Below are 14,065 nucleotides of genomic sequence, written 5' to 3' on the forward strand. Positions count from 1 at the left end.
GCCTACTAAATGGTAGGGGAAGTAGGTGAATTTGGACGCTGGCATTTTTTGGTTATTACCTTTTGGAAAAATCAGCTCAAAAATCTCAAAACAGCTTGACAAAGGCTGCGTTCCAGTTCACGTTTAGACATGCGCTCTCGAACTTCCCTAAGCCCTTACCCTCAGGGGAATCCACGCCGCCATTTTGAAGTGCGTTCCACTTCGTCAAGTGGACGAGGGTACATTTACATGGACATACCCTCGACCCCTCGATTTTGACCGAGGGAGCGAGTCTGCTTCATATGCACACTTCAGGCCGCTCTATAGACCATAATGCAACACGACTATGACATCATCGCAAATCGCGTTTAATTTATCCCCACCCCAAACAACTCTATAATATATAAATTATAATTTTTTTTTACATTCATAACAGCCCAAGCATATCTATATACATATAGAATGCTGCACCAAACAAATTCATAAGGGTAACCGAAACGGAGGGAAGTTAGCGAGTGAAGGGCATAAAAAAAGTGAACTGGAACACAGCCAAAATTTCTCTAGCAACATGAGGGTGAGTAAATCACAACAGATTTGTATTTTCTGAGGGAACTAGCCTTCAAAAAAGGGTTGCAATTAACAAAACATTTTGAAATGTGCATGTTTAAGGTGGCCTGACAAGCTCTGATTATCCAAAAGCCCTGAGGTTAAGAGGCAGGAGTAGGTGGGATGTGAAACGTTACTAAAAATGACTGGTTTTGTGAACCCATAGTGAACTTTACTTATGAACGGGGAGGTGCTGAAAAGGACAGAGATCTTAAGTAATGAGTTTTTTGGAACAGAGTGAAAAACGAAAGCTTTAAGCACAGGAAAAGAGAATTTGAAACATGAGGCTGTCAGGGTAAAGAATAGTGAGAGGGCAAAGGTCAGTGTCATGGAAACGGTGGAAGGAGGTCAAGATTCCTCGTTGCCAGAGTCGTCTTCATTGCCAAAACAGTCCCCGGCCATTTCATTGCCAATCCCACTAGCCTCCGCCTCATCTTCGTCATCCTCCTCCTCCTCTATGTCGTCGTCATATAGATCGTCGTAGAGCAGGTCAGAGCTACTATCGTGGGAAGGCACTTTGGTCTGGATGCAGTACTCAGCTAGCGTCGTTGGTACTTTAACTCCATCTCGCTCTGCATCTGCCTTAGTGGACATCACCTGCTTCCTGTGCACAATGCAAAGACAGAGTCAGCAAACCAGTTAAGGCTTTTTGGAACAGCTGCAAAAGTAACACCTCTCTCTCGCACGCTTGTAGCCTGTATCATTTCATATCAAATCGCGAAAGAAACTACGAGCATGCAATGTCGTAGTAGTTATGTCGTCAGTTAAGTCATGAAGTTACCAAAAAGGCAATTAAAGCTGCCTTAAAACTGTGCATGTATGTATTTGTTACATGAGTCACATTTAAGAACATGTCTCTGAAATGCAGTGGTTTTCCAAACTGTCCTGGAGCAGCCCAGCACAGTCTACCTCATCTAACACACCCGATTCAACTCATTAGAGACCTTTAAGAACTGAAGTGGGTGAGAATAGGTAGAGATGTGTCAGATCCGCGTCATGTTCAGCATCGGCAGCTCTTAAAGGGACAGCAGACAAAAAACCTAATAACCAGCTGGTGTTATGTCTGGTAATCAATGATCAAAAGAAAAAAAGAGGAAATAAATAACTTTTGTAGCTTTAAGTATTAATCTATATTTAATTTAGAATGTATTGTTCAATAACTTGCTGAAGGGCACAGGTAAATATGACATTATAACAGGTTTATGTGAAGATTGTTTTAAGTTCACTTAAATTAAAAGTTATTTTAAGTAGTCTAATAAATGTTAAAAATTGATAGCTTTGTAATGTTGAATGGCTAATCAATGGTTAAATATTAGGGGAAAAAACTATTTCATAGAGACATCAGAGTGATACTGGCCTTCAGTCATAAAAAAGATGCCATTATACAAATATAAAAAATATAATGTCTTAATGTTGTTTCTACATTAATTTGAAGATTGAATGTGAAATCATTGCAATGTAAAAGTATTTTTAAAAACTTTAATGTTAGGTGGAATTAATCGCAATTAATTTCAGAAAAAATTTGCGATTAATTAGTAAATTTTTTTAATCGATTGACAGCACTAATATATATACATACTAACAGATTTTTTTTTCTTTCTTTTTTTTAAATACTTTTTTCAGCAAGGATGCATTAATTTGATCAAAAGTGACAGCGAAGGCATTTTTAATTTGACCAATATGTTCTATTTCAAATAAATTCTTTTTCAAACAAGTCTTGAAAAAAATACATTTATTACTGTTTCCACAAAAATATTAAGCAGCACAAATGTTTTCAACATAAGAAGAAATGTTTCGTATGCATCAAATATTAGAATGGTTTCTGAAGAAGCATGTGACACTAAAGACTGAAGTAATGGCTGCTGAAAAGTTATTTTAATATATTTCTCAATGTTAAATATTCATTAACACAATAATATTTCTCAATATTGATGTTTTTACTGTATTTTGGTCAAATAAAAATAGCCTTGGTGAGCACAAGATACTTTTTTTTGTTAGAAAAAAATGTCAATAAGGGAAAAGTTCAAAATTTTTCACTAATGTTTACTTGCCCAAGGGAAATAAAGACACTCAGAGCAGTATGTCCTGAACTTCAGTGGGATGGTGCAATGGAAGTGTGTTGGGCTAAAATCTGGCCTTAGTCAATATTTAACCTAGATCTCAGCCATCTTTAGGGGTATAATCCAATTTTGACTTTTCCTGAAGAATATAGAAGTTGTACACAATGCTTGGATGTGCTGGGCGGTTACTAAGGTGTTCTGAGTGGTTGTTGAAACATTGCTATTAGGGCTGTGAATCTTTGGGTAGACAGCGATTCGATTCGATTCACGATTCATAGGTTTTCGATTCGATTCAAGAACGTTTTTTGCAAATTCAGAACGATTCGATTCGATTCACAATTAAATTAGATTCGATTCGATTCTGCATTATTTAAGTGCATTCACAGGATTATTTAAATGCTTCCCATAAATTCTTTAAATGTTTAGTCAGGGGGCAAATTACACAGCAGCCTTTATGGTTAGAGAGAAAAACACTTTTGTGCATTGTTAGATGCTAGTTTAATGATGCTATGGCATGACATGGCATATGTAGAAATGTATGCAAGCCAAGGCTTTAAAAAAGCTTTAAAAGTATTATGTATAGGCTAACATTTTGTCACACCAGGGGCGTAGCCATAATTGTCAAATACAATAATTTTATGTATTATTATTATTATTATTATTATTTATTTTTTTTTTACAAAGAATTATTTTCTTATATCTTACTTTGAATTTGCTATAAGAAATCAAATACACTGCTGGACAATAATCAATCATTTGTAATCTATAATTTTTTTCCTAATGGCAATTTTATGATTGTTTTATATACTACAAACAATTATTCAAATTTTCTGCACAAAATAAGGTAGACAATATACTATTGTTTCTGTACTGTAATAAATGATATGTCCATTAGCACTGCATCATTCAAAATTTTTATTTATTTATTGTGTTTATTGTGTTAACGTTTCAGTTCATTCTGCTTTTTATTCAGCTTAGCTGCAGATATAGCCTGGCACATCTTAAGTTCTATGAGCCCGAGATAACTTCTCTTTCAGTGCGAACACTTCTTTATTTCATTTTAATAAAATAAAATGCTATAGTAGTCTAATACTGTAGCACAAACAGTGCAGGACAGATTAGTTAGCTAGCATCATTAATAATATATTAATCATTTATTATATGCATCTGTACTTTATATGTTGTGAGGTGAATCAAATAAAAATATTGACAATTCTTGTTAATATTAAAAAGTCAAAGAGCAGGAGAAAAAGTTTCAGACTGACCCTTAAACTTAATGTAATCTGATATAAAAAGCAGAGTATGTGTTTTCATGGAAGTCATTTAAATGATGAAGTGGTCGTACCTTATAATCTCTGCGTATTCCTTGTCCTTGCCTTTGCTGTCCCTCCACTTGCGAAACATGACCGAGGCATCCACGTTTGCAGGAGAAAAGGTGTTGGGTTCATTCAGCAGTGAGATAACACTCAGCAGGATTGTTCTACAGACAAACACACACGTTACTCTGCCGTTCAATGGTTTGGGGTCTTTAAGATTTTTGAAATGTTTTTGAAAGAATTCTCTTACGCTGAAAGGGCTGCATTTATTTGATCAAAAATACAGTAAAATTGTGAAATATTATTTACAATTTAAAATAAGTGTTTTCTGTTTTATACATTTAAAAATGTAATTTATTCCTGTGATGCAAAGCTGAATTTTCTGCATCACTACTCTAGTCCTCAGTGTCACATGATCCTTCAGAAATCATTCTAATATGCTGATCAACACTTAAAACAGTTGTGCGGATTAATATTTTCGTGGAAACGGTTACAGAAAGTTTAAAAGAACAGCCTTTAGCCTATTTGAGTGAAATTCTGGGTATTTCCACCAGAATACCTGACATTCTGTGTGGGGTTCCATCGCTCTGAGGGCAGCTCTCCGCTCTGAGGGTCATCCACAGGAGGATGGAGGATGGAAATACACACGTCGCCATTCTAGGGTAGAGAAATGTACATTAGGCAACAATGGCAGCATTGTTATGATTACTAATGTAAGTTTTAAGCTGTTGTAATCCGTTTGGTGGCTCAGTAAACATGCATTAAACAGGCATACACAAGCATTTTCACCTCATAGATGTTTGGATGCCACATCTTGGTGAGGAATCGGAAGGTCGGAGGAGAGTAGGGGTAGTCAATAGGAAATTTTATATGGGCCTGGGGAAAGAGAGAGAGTGAAACACTGAGCATTATTAGCTCGCATATGAGCCGTATTATAGCTGGTAAATGAGCCGTTATAAATCAGTCCCAAAATGGAAAGGACACATTAGATTAAAATGGTTCATATAAACATAATCCTCATGAATCTCAACATAATGTACTCTTCATCAGGTTTCTGATGTGGTGCCAAAAGTGCGCTTGAGACAACAGTGCAATTCAACTAAACAATGCGGTGCTGTGTTAAATGCTGCACTCTCTTCAGTGCAGTGCTGATAGTACTATTTTGTGCTGAGTGTTGTGATTGTGGTTATTATAACAATAGTGATTCTGAAAGTGATTGTGGCTTTGAGTTTAGTTATAACAACTGCAATGGTTGTGAGAGCAGTTATAGGTTATGTGGCTATGGCCATGAGTACAGTTTTAAAGGAATAGTTCAGCCGAAAATGAAAATTCTGTCATTAATTACTAACCCTCATGTTGTTACAATCCCATCTTTGAAAACATCAGACTCAAAAGAATGATTTGTTCATTTAGAAGTTGTTCACACACCAAATAGAGCTATGGCAGATGTCACTATTTGTAGTGAATAAGGGTGGTCATTTAAATGTCAGTCTTTTCCTTTCAAGGTTATGACTTGGAATATAGTGCATAAGTCATAAAAAGTAGTTTTATGATACTTTTTACGATGCTTCTGCATCTTTTTTCAAACTTGAAACCTCCAGAGAGAAACCTCTAGTCACATTCTTCCCTCCTTTTGTGTTCCACGTGATATAAAGATGTCCAACAGGTATGGAATGACATGAGAGTAAATAATGAGATAATTGTCATTTTTGCTTTAAACATGAGTGCAGTGCTACTCTAACACGGTATCTTCTCTGCGAGTGGAAATCCTGCTACTCACCACTGCTGTTGACTGCTGATTATGTGTCTGACTACACGAACTGGCTAGTGCACAAGTCAGACCGCAGCGTGACTGTGACAGCGTGAATCAAGATATGAGTCTCAGTCAAAGCATTTAGTGTTAAGAAGCTAAAACCTGATCTAATCTAACTTCCTCCATTTGTGATCATTAGAAATAAACGGGAACAAATGACACAGCTCTTTGAAGCTCTAAAAACTGGAAGTTTCACAGGAAAACTTGCATATATAAAAAATAAGAAAATACACATTACATTTGACATATAACAAATTATAAATGCTATTCAGCAAAGACGCAATATCTATATCCATGCAATTTCTTGCTGAAGCCTGATAGCTGCAAATTTTAAATACTTTGTCTGATGGGTGGAACCCAAGCCTGTGTTTACAAAGATACCATAATCTTCCTCAAAACATGCCGTATTACATATATCAGCCAGACTATGCTGTTGGGATCTAGTTGCTCAGTTATATGTTTTAGAAGACAAAAAGTGATGTGATGCTTTATGAGGTACTATGAAGTTACTTGCTATTAATTCCATGAAGACTTAAAAGTGAAGAGTGTAATTTCTGTGTACTTAAAAATATTGAATGTTTTACTGTTTGCACCAAAATGTAATCCTTCTCCAAAACCCATGGGGGAATCAAATAATAAATTACTCTTATATTTAAGGAATAGTTCACCCAAATTAGAATTTACTCACCCTCAGAACATCCAAGATGTAGATGTAGAGGCAGCAATATTATGGAAAGAGGACTTGTTAGCCAGAGGCAATTGTTTGAAGTTAAAAAAGCCTTAATGATGGATTTTTTTTTCTTACAAGCATGCAGCTTTTCACTTCACAATGAATTGGAGTCATGTGGATTATTGTGTGTTTTTATCAGCTGTTTGAACTCTAATTCTGATGGCACCCATTCACTGCAGACGATCCATTGCTGAGCAAGTGATGGTAAATTTCTCTAAATCTGTTCCCATGAAGAAACAAACTCATCTACATATTGGATAACCTGGGGGTGACTAAATTTTCAGCAAATTTTCATTTTTGGGTGAATTATTAAGCTGGGACAGAAGAATGAATTTTAACATAACAAAAATGGCATTTTTATATATGAATTAGCCATACTGAATTTAGCTACCTTAAATTCATAAACAAAACTTCACCAAAGACTGTGACCTGTGGCATATTATGATACAATAATATACCTATGAAGGAATGCTGAGGATTTTTTTTTTTTGTGGTAAATTTGAGGACTGCGTCACTGAAAGTACTGACTATTGCAGTTGATAATACGCCACTGAGAATCTCTTTTTAGCTCTCATATCGAGATGTCATTAATATCTGTCCGGGCTAAAAATAGAGCTCTAGAGTATAAGGAACGCACCACCCGGGGAAAGAAGAACTTGAGAGTGCAAAACATGGGAGAACAAGTATGTGAGGTATACTTCAGAATTAAATATTATCATTCAGACTTGAATTGCTTTGTCTGACTCACAACAACCTAGTCAATTGGTAAGCATTCAAGAACATCATTTAAATCCACACAAGGCTTACCTTAAAGTAGCCCCCTTCATAAAGTGTGTTTGGAGGGCCAAAGATGGCCACCTCCCAGTTGTAGAGGTCAGACTCCTCCACCAGAGTGATGCGGAAACCTTCCACTGGCTCCTCCTGCAGGGATTTCAAAATTGCAAAATGAAAGAAAAAACATAAAAATGCTGTACAAATGTATGATTAGGTTTGTATGCAAAAGCTGTACAACATTTTGATAAATAAAAACATGTTCATACACAGATTCATACCTGTGCTGCTCCCCAGGAAATGTGATGTTTGGGTGCCTTAAAGTTCCAGCTTCATGTAAATATTAATACGTTTCTGATATTTATTTATTCCTTGGGGCCCAGAAGGGACTGTTAACCTTATTTTTCCTTTGTTATTTCTCGAATCCTGTTGCTTTTCCTGTTAGGCGTGAAGTTATCCAATCTTCAAGCAGATGTTAAGACAAATAAATCTATTTATCACCCTTCTAATCAATAAAAAATAAATAAGCCGTTTGTTCTTTATCTGCTGCTGCCCGCAATGGAGGTGAAGGCGATGGGTTGGTTGGGAGTTGTCTTCGTGTACTGCCCTAACGTCTAAAAAAAAAAACTCTACAGCATGCAAATAAATCTCTAATTTCGCTTTATATGATGCAGAATATGTTTGTCAAACCCTGCGAGTCGCTGTCATTACGCCGTTTCGTTGCGCGTCTTCGGCCGCACAGCTGATCAGCTGCTTGTTTACATTTGTTCTGCTGCGAGGCTATAACGCACCTTCAAAACCCCCCGTTTGCGCAAAGAATTACACTGCCAGCTCTGCTTTATCCGTCCAGACCGACTCGACAGCGAATTAACGAAAGGGTATGGGTGTTATGGAAGTGGGGTATGGAGATTAATGGGAGCGCAGGAGAGATATATGAACGCATTCGACAGGTGATGATTTCTTTCGCCGTTTCTCAATCGCTCTATTGATGCTTCCGGTTATCATAGCGCGTGCCTGTACACGTCTGTACGCCAGTGCGTCATGACGCAGGACACTCGACTGTAAATACTTGTCACTCATGGAAAACTATACACATGTGTGTTATTACATAGGTAGTACCTATTACATACAGAAATATTATATTACAATTATTTAAATATGCGTTATATATGAGAATATTTTAGTAAGCAAAAACGTAATTTATAATAAGAATATATCCTCAACAAAAAAGAAACATAGGCAAAATAAAAAAGTAAATACTAATTAAAATGCAAAATGAAGATAATAAACAATAATAAAAAAGATTAAAATTGAACAGAAAGCAGAAATAAAATTATTTTCCCTAAGGAAAAACCCTCCTATGTTGGCCTGTATAACCTTATATCCTTTTATGTCAAAATCAGCTGCTTTGCATAATGTTTTTGTCTATATATATTTACATTTACATTTAGTCATTTAGCAGACACTTTTATCCAAAGCGACTTACAAATGAGGACAGTGGAAGCAATCAAAATCAACAAAAGAGCAATAATATGCAAGTGCTATGACAAGTCTCAGTTAGCCTAACGCAGTACACGTAGCAAGGATTTTTTCCCTTATTATATAATAAAAAGAAAACAAATAGAAAGAATAGAAAAACAACTATTTTAGAGTTTTAGAGGCTTTTTTAAAGAAAACAAGCAGTTAGAAAACAAACAGAGTGCACGTCTTAAAGGAAAAAAAAACAAATGAGCCTAGATGAAATAGAACTAGAACTTAATTATATACTTAGAACTTAGAAGTGTATGGAGGACGAAACCTGCAAAAACAACAAATAAATAAATACACAAATAAATAAATGTGTGCATAAATACACGTATTCTTGTTTAAATACATAAATAAATAATTATACATGTGATGAAAGTAGGCAAATAAATAATATAAATTGGTGACCAAATGGAAAATGTTTAAGGAAATGCTAAACTCATCCTAACTATTTTCCTTTGATCACTCATTTATTTCTGAATGTAGTTCCACATTTTTTTTTCCTCTGCGCAACATGCTAATGAGAGGGTGTCAATTATGCAAGAGTATGAAGATCGTGTGTGACGCGCTTGAGCGTTTGCCTGCGCATGCGTATTAACTTCATCAGTCAAGGTGACTGATTATTATCTTACACTTTTTCATAGTGTTAGTTTTGTAATTATAATCATGAGAGAGCTAAATCTTAAATTATTTTAAGTGGCCAATGTAAAATAGTAATGCTTATGTAACCCCTTTCTCCCGGGTCTGCTCCGCCGCACCTCGTTCTCGCTCTGCCTGGGTCTCGAACCCGGATCTCCGGCATGGGAGGCGGATGCACTAACAAGGAGGCTAAATGGCTACAGCCGCTAACGTCAGTCGCTAGTGCGTCTCTTGAGATCAGTGGAGTGAGGTTTACCTGCACAGCACCTACTCGCTGGCCTCCGTTACACTTACATAGCTCTTAATTGCAACACTGAACCGTCATTTGCTTACTTTTGTCGCCTGTATTTTCTGTTCTGATAACTAATGGGAAAAAACTGTCTGTTCCTTGATTAAACCACTTCATACCAGTCATCTCACGATGACCATGGGATACTGATATTACAGTTGTCTCTAGCTGGAGACTCAATCGGGTTACAAAAAATGACGTTAGGAAACGACACTGGCCATTTCTTTGGGTCGTTTGTAAAGTCACAGATACTGTACGGACAATACAGCTCAGTTTTTTATGTATCTTGCTCTGTTAAACGGAAAAAGTGACTTTACGTAGGCCGTACTGGATTTACACCATGCATCTCCTGTCAGCAGGAAAGCCGCACCCCCTGCTATGACATGACCCCGACCAAGTCCATGGTTGACACCCTCTCATTAGCATGTTGCGCAGAGGAAAAAAAAATGTGGAACTACATTCAGAAATAAATGAGTGATCAAAGGAAAATAAATAGGATGAGTTTAGCATTTCCTTAAACATTTTCCAGTTGTCCACCAATTTATTTAATTTATTTGCCTACTTTAATCACCTGTTTAATTATTTTTACATGTATTTAAACAAGAATTTGTGTATTTATACACACATTTAAGAACTAGAACTTAGAAATATATATATAACTTTGAAAGTGTAATCTAATGGCTGGATAGAAGGAAGGAAGGAAAGAAAGATGGATGGATGGATGGACAGACACACAAACATATAGATAGATAGATAGATAGATAGATAGATTTAATCTCTTAATTATTATTACAGTTCACAAATAAACAATATTCAACAAACTAAAATAGATCAAAACATCCCTTTTCCAGGTTGATGGACTCAAACCCGTGCTGAACCTATGTGCAAAGGCCGACACAGATGACGTCTCCTCCCCAGCTCTTCTCTGATTGGTCGAACCTGTCGTCATTCAGTGCAACGCATGTCGTCACACAGAAACCAAAGGAGGCGGTCAAACCAAGATGGCGTTCCGCGATGAAGCAGGAAATATACAAGGTTTTCAGTAAATCTCCTCATCTGAGAGTGTCGACCGGAGCTTTTATGTCCAAGGACAAGTGAGAGACCTATTTGGAGACTGAAGACAGAGCAGATACTGGTAAGGACACCGGTGGGACACGCAGGGACAGTTTGAGGGGCGGTGGCAGGGGAAGTCGGGCCCTGTTAGGTCGCTTCGCTAACCTGAACTGAAACAAAACTAGACAGTTGTTTTTAACCAAACGTCCACATTCACTTCCGTGCTTGTTTAGTTCTTAAGTACCAGAACTTTGGTTGTAGGTCTTAAATATTTTAGTTATTTGATTGATATGACTGGCAGAAAAGGAGGAAATCGTAGAAGCTTGGTAAGGAGCCAGGGAGAAATATGTGTAATCATCATCATCATCCATTTTCAAAATAAACCAGCTTGTCGCAAGACTGTCTTTTCAGTAACAGTTATATCTAAAGATTTATTGTTGAAATTGAGCTGGTATAGGACTCATCTAGTTTGCTGTCTGAATGAATTTCTCGTTGTCTTTATTATTACGCAACATCTGTTAGCTGTATGTAGTTAACAGACTGGTTATGATTTTTTTTTTTCTGATCAGCTGCTATACTTTTTATGTAAGAGATCGTGGGTGGTGAAATGACCTCAAAAGCGGTTTTATCAGCCTATTTGTCAGCATGTGATATACTTTTGTGCTAGTTCCCTAGTTATCATCACATAGATCAGTTGTGCTTACTTTATTGGTATGTTTTAGGTGGTAAACTTCCTGTAAATGTAGAAGCTTATCTGTTTACTGTTTCACTTTAAGAAAGTCCAAGAAATGCTTGTAATTTAATGCTGTTGGACACTGCTGTGTTTTCTAGTGATCTGCCAATGTTTTTCTCTCAGAAGTATCTGATTACCAATATACATACACATTTTTATTAACTTTTTTAAAATCATCGTTAGACAACAACAAAAACATTGTTAAAATGTTTTTAAACAAATTAAACATGAATAATTATTATTATTTGTTGCTTTCCCATATTTCTTTTGGGAATGTCTGACTGTTAGGATTATAATGCTATACATTTCATACAATTTATGCAAAAAGTATGCTAAATACATTTGTGAAGCTATGTTATATATTTTAAAAGAGACAGTATAATGTTGCAAAAGATTTCTATTTCAAGTAAATTATCGTCTTTTCAACTAGAGTAGAGTGATGGCTGCTGAAATAATATTTTAAAAATACATTATATTTTAAATGTATTACGTTAACGTTAGGAGTAATATTTCACAATATTGCAGATTTTTACTATATTTTTAATCAAATAAATACAGCGTTGGAAAGAGAGTTTCAGAATTTTACTGGTAGTTTTTATATAGGTCAAACAGATTACTGGTCATATCTGTAATGTTTTTCATTGGTTATGACATAGATTCAGTTTGGTTTATGGAATTAAGATCAATAGTTAGATTACTACACGCGTATATTAGCCAATGAAGTTGATTTAAATAACATATTTCAATAGTGACACAAATAACTTGGCATAATGACAAGCAACCAATTCTGTTGTTATCTTAAACACAGTTCTGTCTTCCTTGTATTTATCAACCAATTTTGACAGATTAAAAACATATCTGAAACCTTGCTTGTTAGTTATGAAGGATTGGATATTGATTGTAATGTTTAGGCTATGTTCAAAAATTGTAACTTCTGTAGAGGACAGTGTAGGGATGGAAAAAATAGGTAACTGACTGCAGTTTGTATGAATTTATGTTGTTTGTCTGTTTCTTTAGTTACTCTAAATGGCTGCGAGGAAATCTGGATCAGATATCCACAACAATGGTGAGTCAATCATTTGTCGAAAATAAAAATAGGCTACAGAATAAATAAATAGCTCATTTTAAAATATTTTTTTTCCATGTTCTTCTGTTACTTCACTCGATGTTCAAGGACCCGTCAGCTACCTTGATGATGTTCCTTTCAAGCTCAATGAGAAGTTCCGCTGTCCCTCAAAAGTGGGTCTTCCCATTGGCTTCTGTATGTCTGATTGTAATGCCATACTTTCGGATCTGCAAGTAAGTCAAATTTCCCTTTAACTTTCCCTTATACAAATGTTTGTCAGAAATAATTAACGCTTTGCTTTTTTCTTCAGTATGACTTTAGTCTAGAGAGGCGGAGTGTTCAGTGGGGGGAAGAACTTGCCAAAGCGCGAGCTGCTGAGGCTCGAGCAGCGGAAGCCGCCCGGACGGACTCTGAAAACGAAAGGCAGGCTGCTGCTCAGGAAGCAGATGTTGGATTGGTTGGGGGGAAGAAAGCACGCCCCTCTGATGAGCAGGACGTTGTCCCACCAGCATTGAACCCGGTTTTAGCTGGCCTACGGCATAACGCAATTCTCACGCCTCTCCCAGCCCCATCTTTTGGACCGACACGACCAGCACCTAGCAACCCGGCTCCACAGAGTCTGAACTTAGCTGACTTTGAGCGAGAGGAGGACCCTTTTGACAAACTTGAGCTTAAAACACTGGACGACAAAGAGGAGTTGCGGAATATTCTGCAGAGCCAACCGCAGTCGTCCGTTTCACCACCTCAGCTTCCTCCAGCAGAACATCGCCCCACTTCTCCTAGTAATATGCCTCCTCTTCAGGCCAAAGCAGGAATCTTCCATAAACCCAATGGACTGGTTGGACTGCTGGACTTGGACCGGGGTGGGGTTGTGGGGACCCCCCATGGACAGATTGATGCAGACCGCCCATGTAACATTCGCTCACTGACTTTCCCCAAGCTTTCAGACCCAGGAGACTCCCCCTTGGAACCGTCTTTCAGCGTTTACCCAGCAGGCCAACCACGCAGCCTATCCAATGGCACACCACCGTTCCTGCAGAGAACAGCATCAGATACCAACACAACACTCCCACAAGAGCAACATGTCTTCCCTCAGAATGGGACACAGAAGCAGGTAATGTAACATGGGCGGAAACATTTGCCTGTCGGGCTGATTGTTAGCATGTAAAATAGCTAATGATCATTGGAAAAGCATGTCTGTGGTGACATTTTGCTAAATTATCTTGCATAGCTTCTTCTGTGTTTTGCCTCAGTTTCAGAGTGAAATTTTCAGTGAGTAGCACAAAGTGTGTATTCCAAAGCGTCTTCCGCCATTTTGGAGAGTACCCCAGAATGTTATCAATGTAATCAGCGCTGTTTACGTTCAGTAGACAGCGCGTGCAGCTGAACGTAAACAACGGAAGGCGCTAACTCGGGGAGAAGAATTGTTTAATAAATTATGTTATTATTGTTTTCTTTGCGCACAAAAAGTATTCTCGTAGCTTCG

General features: G+C 37.1%; 2 protein-coding genes across 2 annotated transcripts in view; one reads left to right on the plus strand and one right to left on the minus strand.

Moving 5' to 3' along the window:
- Positions 1–495: 495 nt before the first annotated feature.
- On the minus strand, positions 496–7,554 carry LOC107739718 (ubiquitin-conjugating enzyme E2 R2-like). The gene is made up of 6 exons (XM_016551922.1): positions 7,545–7,554; positions 7,312–7,472; positions 4,751–4,837; positions 4,521–4,618; positions 3,991–4,125; positions 496–1,189 (listed from the first exon to the last, which is right to left on the minus strand). The coding sequence occupies exons 1-6, from the start codon at positions 7,552–7,554 to the stop codon at positions 934–936; spliced, it is 747 nt and encodes a 248-aa protein (XP_016407408.1). The 3' UTR covers positions 496–933.
- Positions 7,555–10,705: 3,151 nt separating this feature from the next.
- The window catches only part of ubap1 (ubiquitin associated protein 1), a 7,095-nt gene continuing 3,735 nt past the window's right edge, over positions 10,706–14,065 (plus strand). Inside the window, exons 1-4 of the mRNA XM_016551875.1 lie at positions 10,706–10,862; positions 12,531–12,579; positions 12,688–12,812; positions 12,890–13,693. Coding sequence (XP_016407361.1) covers positions 12,540–12,579; positions 12,688–12,812; positions 12,890–13,693 — 969 coding nt within the window. The 5' untranslated portion in view covers positions 10,706–10,862; positions 12,531–12,539. The remainder of the gene's footprint in view (positions 10,863–12,530; positions 12,580–12,687; positions 12,813–12,889; positions 13,694–14,065) is intronic.

Source organism: Sinocyclocheilus rhinocerous, unplaced genomic scaffold (genome assembly GCF_001515625.1).
Source record: "Sinocyclocheilus rhinocerous isolate Xijiao unplaced genomic scaffold, SAMN03320098_v1.1 scaffold585, whole genome shotgun sequence".
Classification (NCBI taxonomy): domain Eukaryota; kingdom Metazoa; phylum Chordata; class Actinopteri; order Cypriniformes; family Cyprinidae; genus Sinocyclocheilus; species Sinocyclocheilus rhinocerous.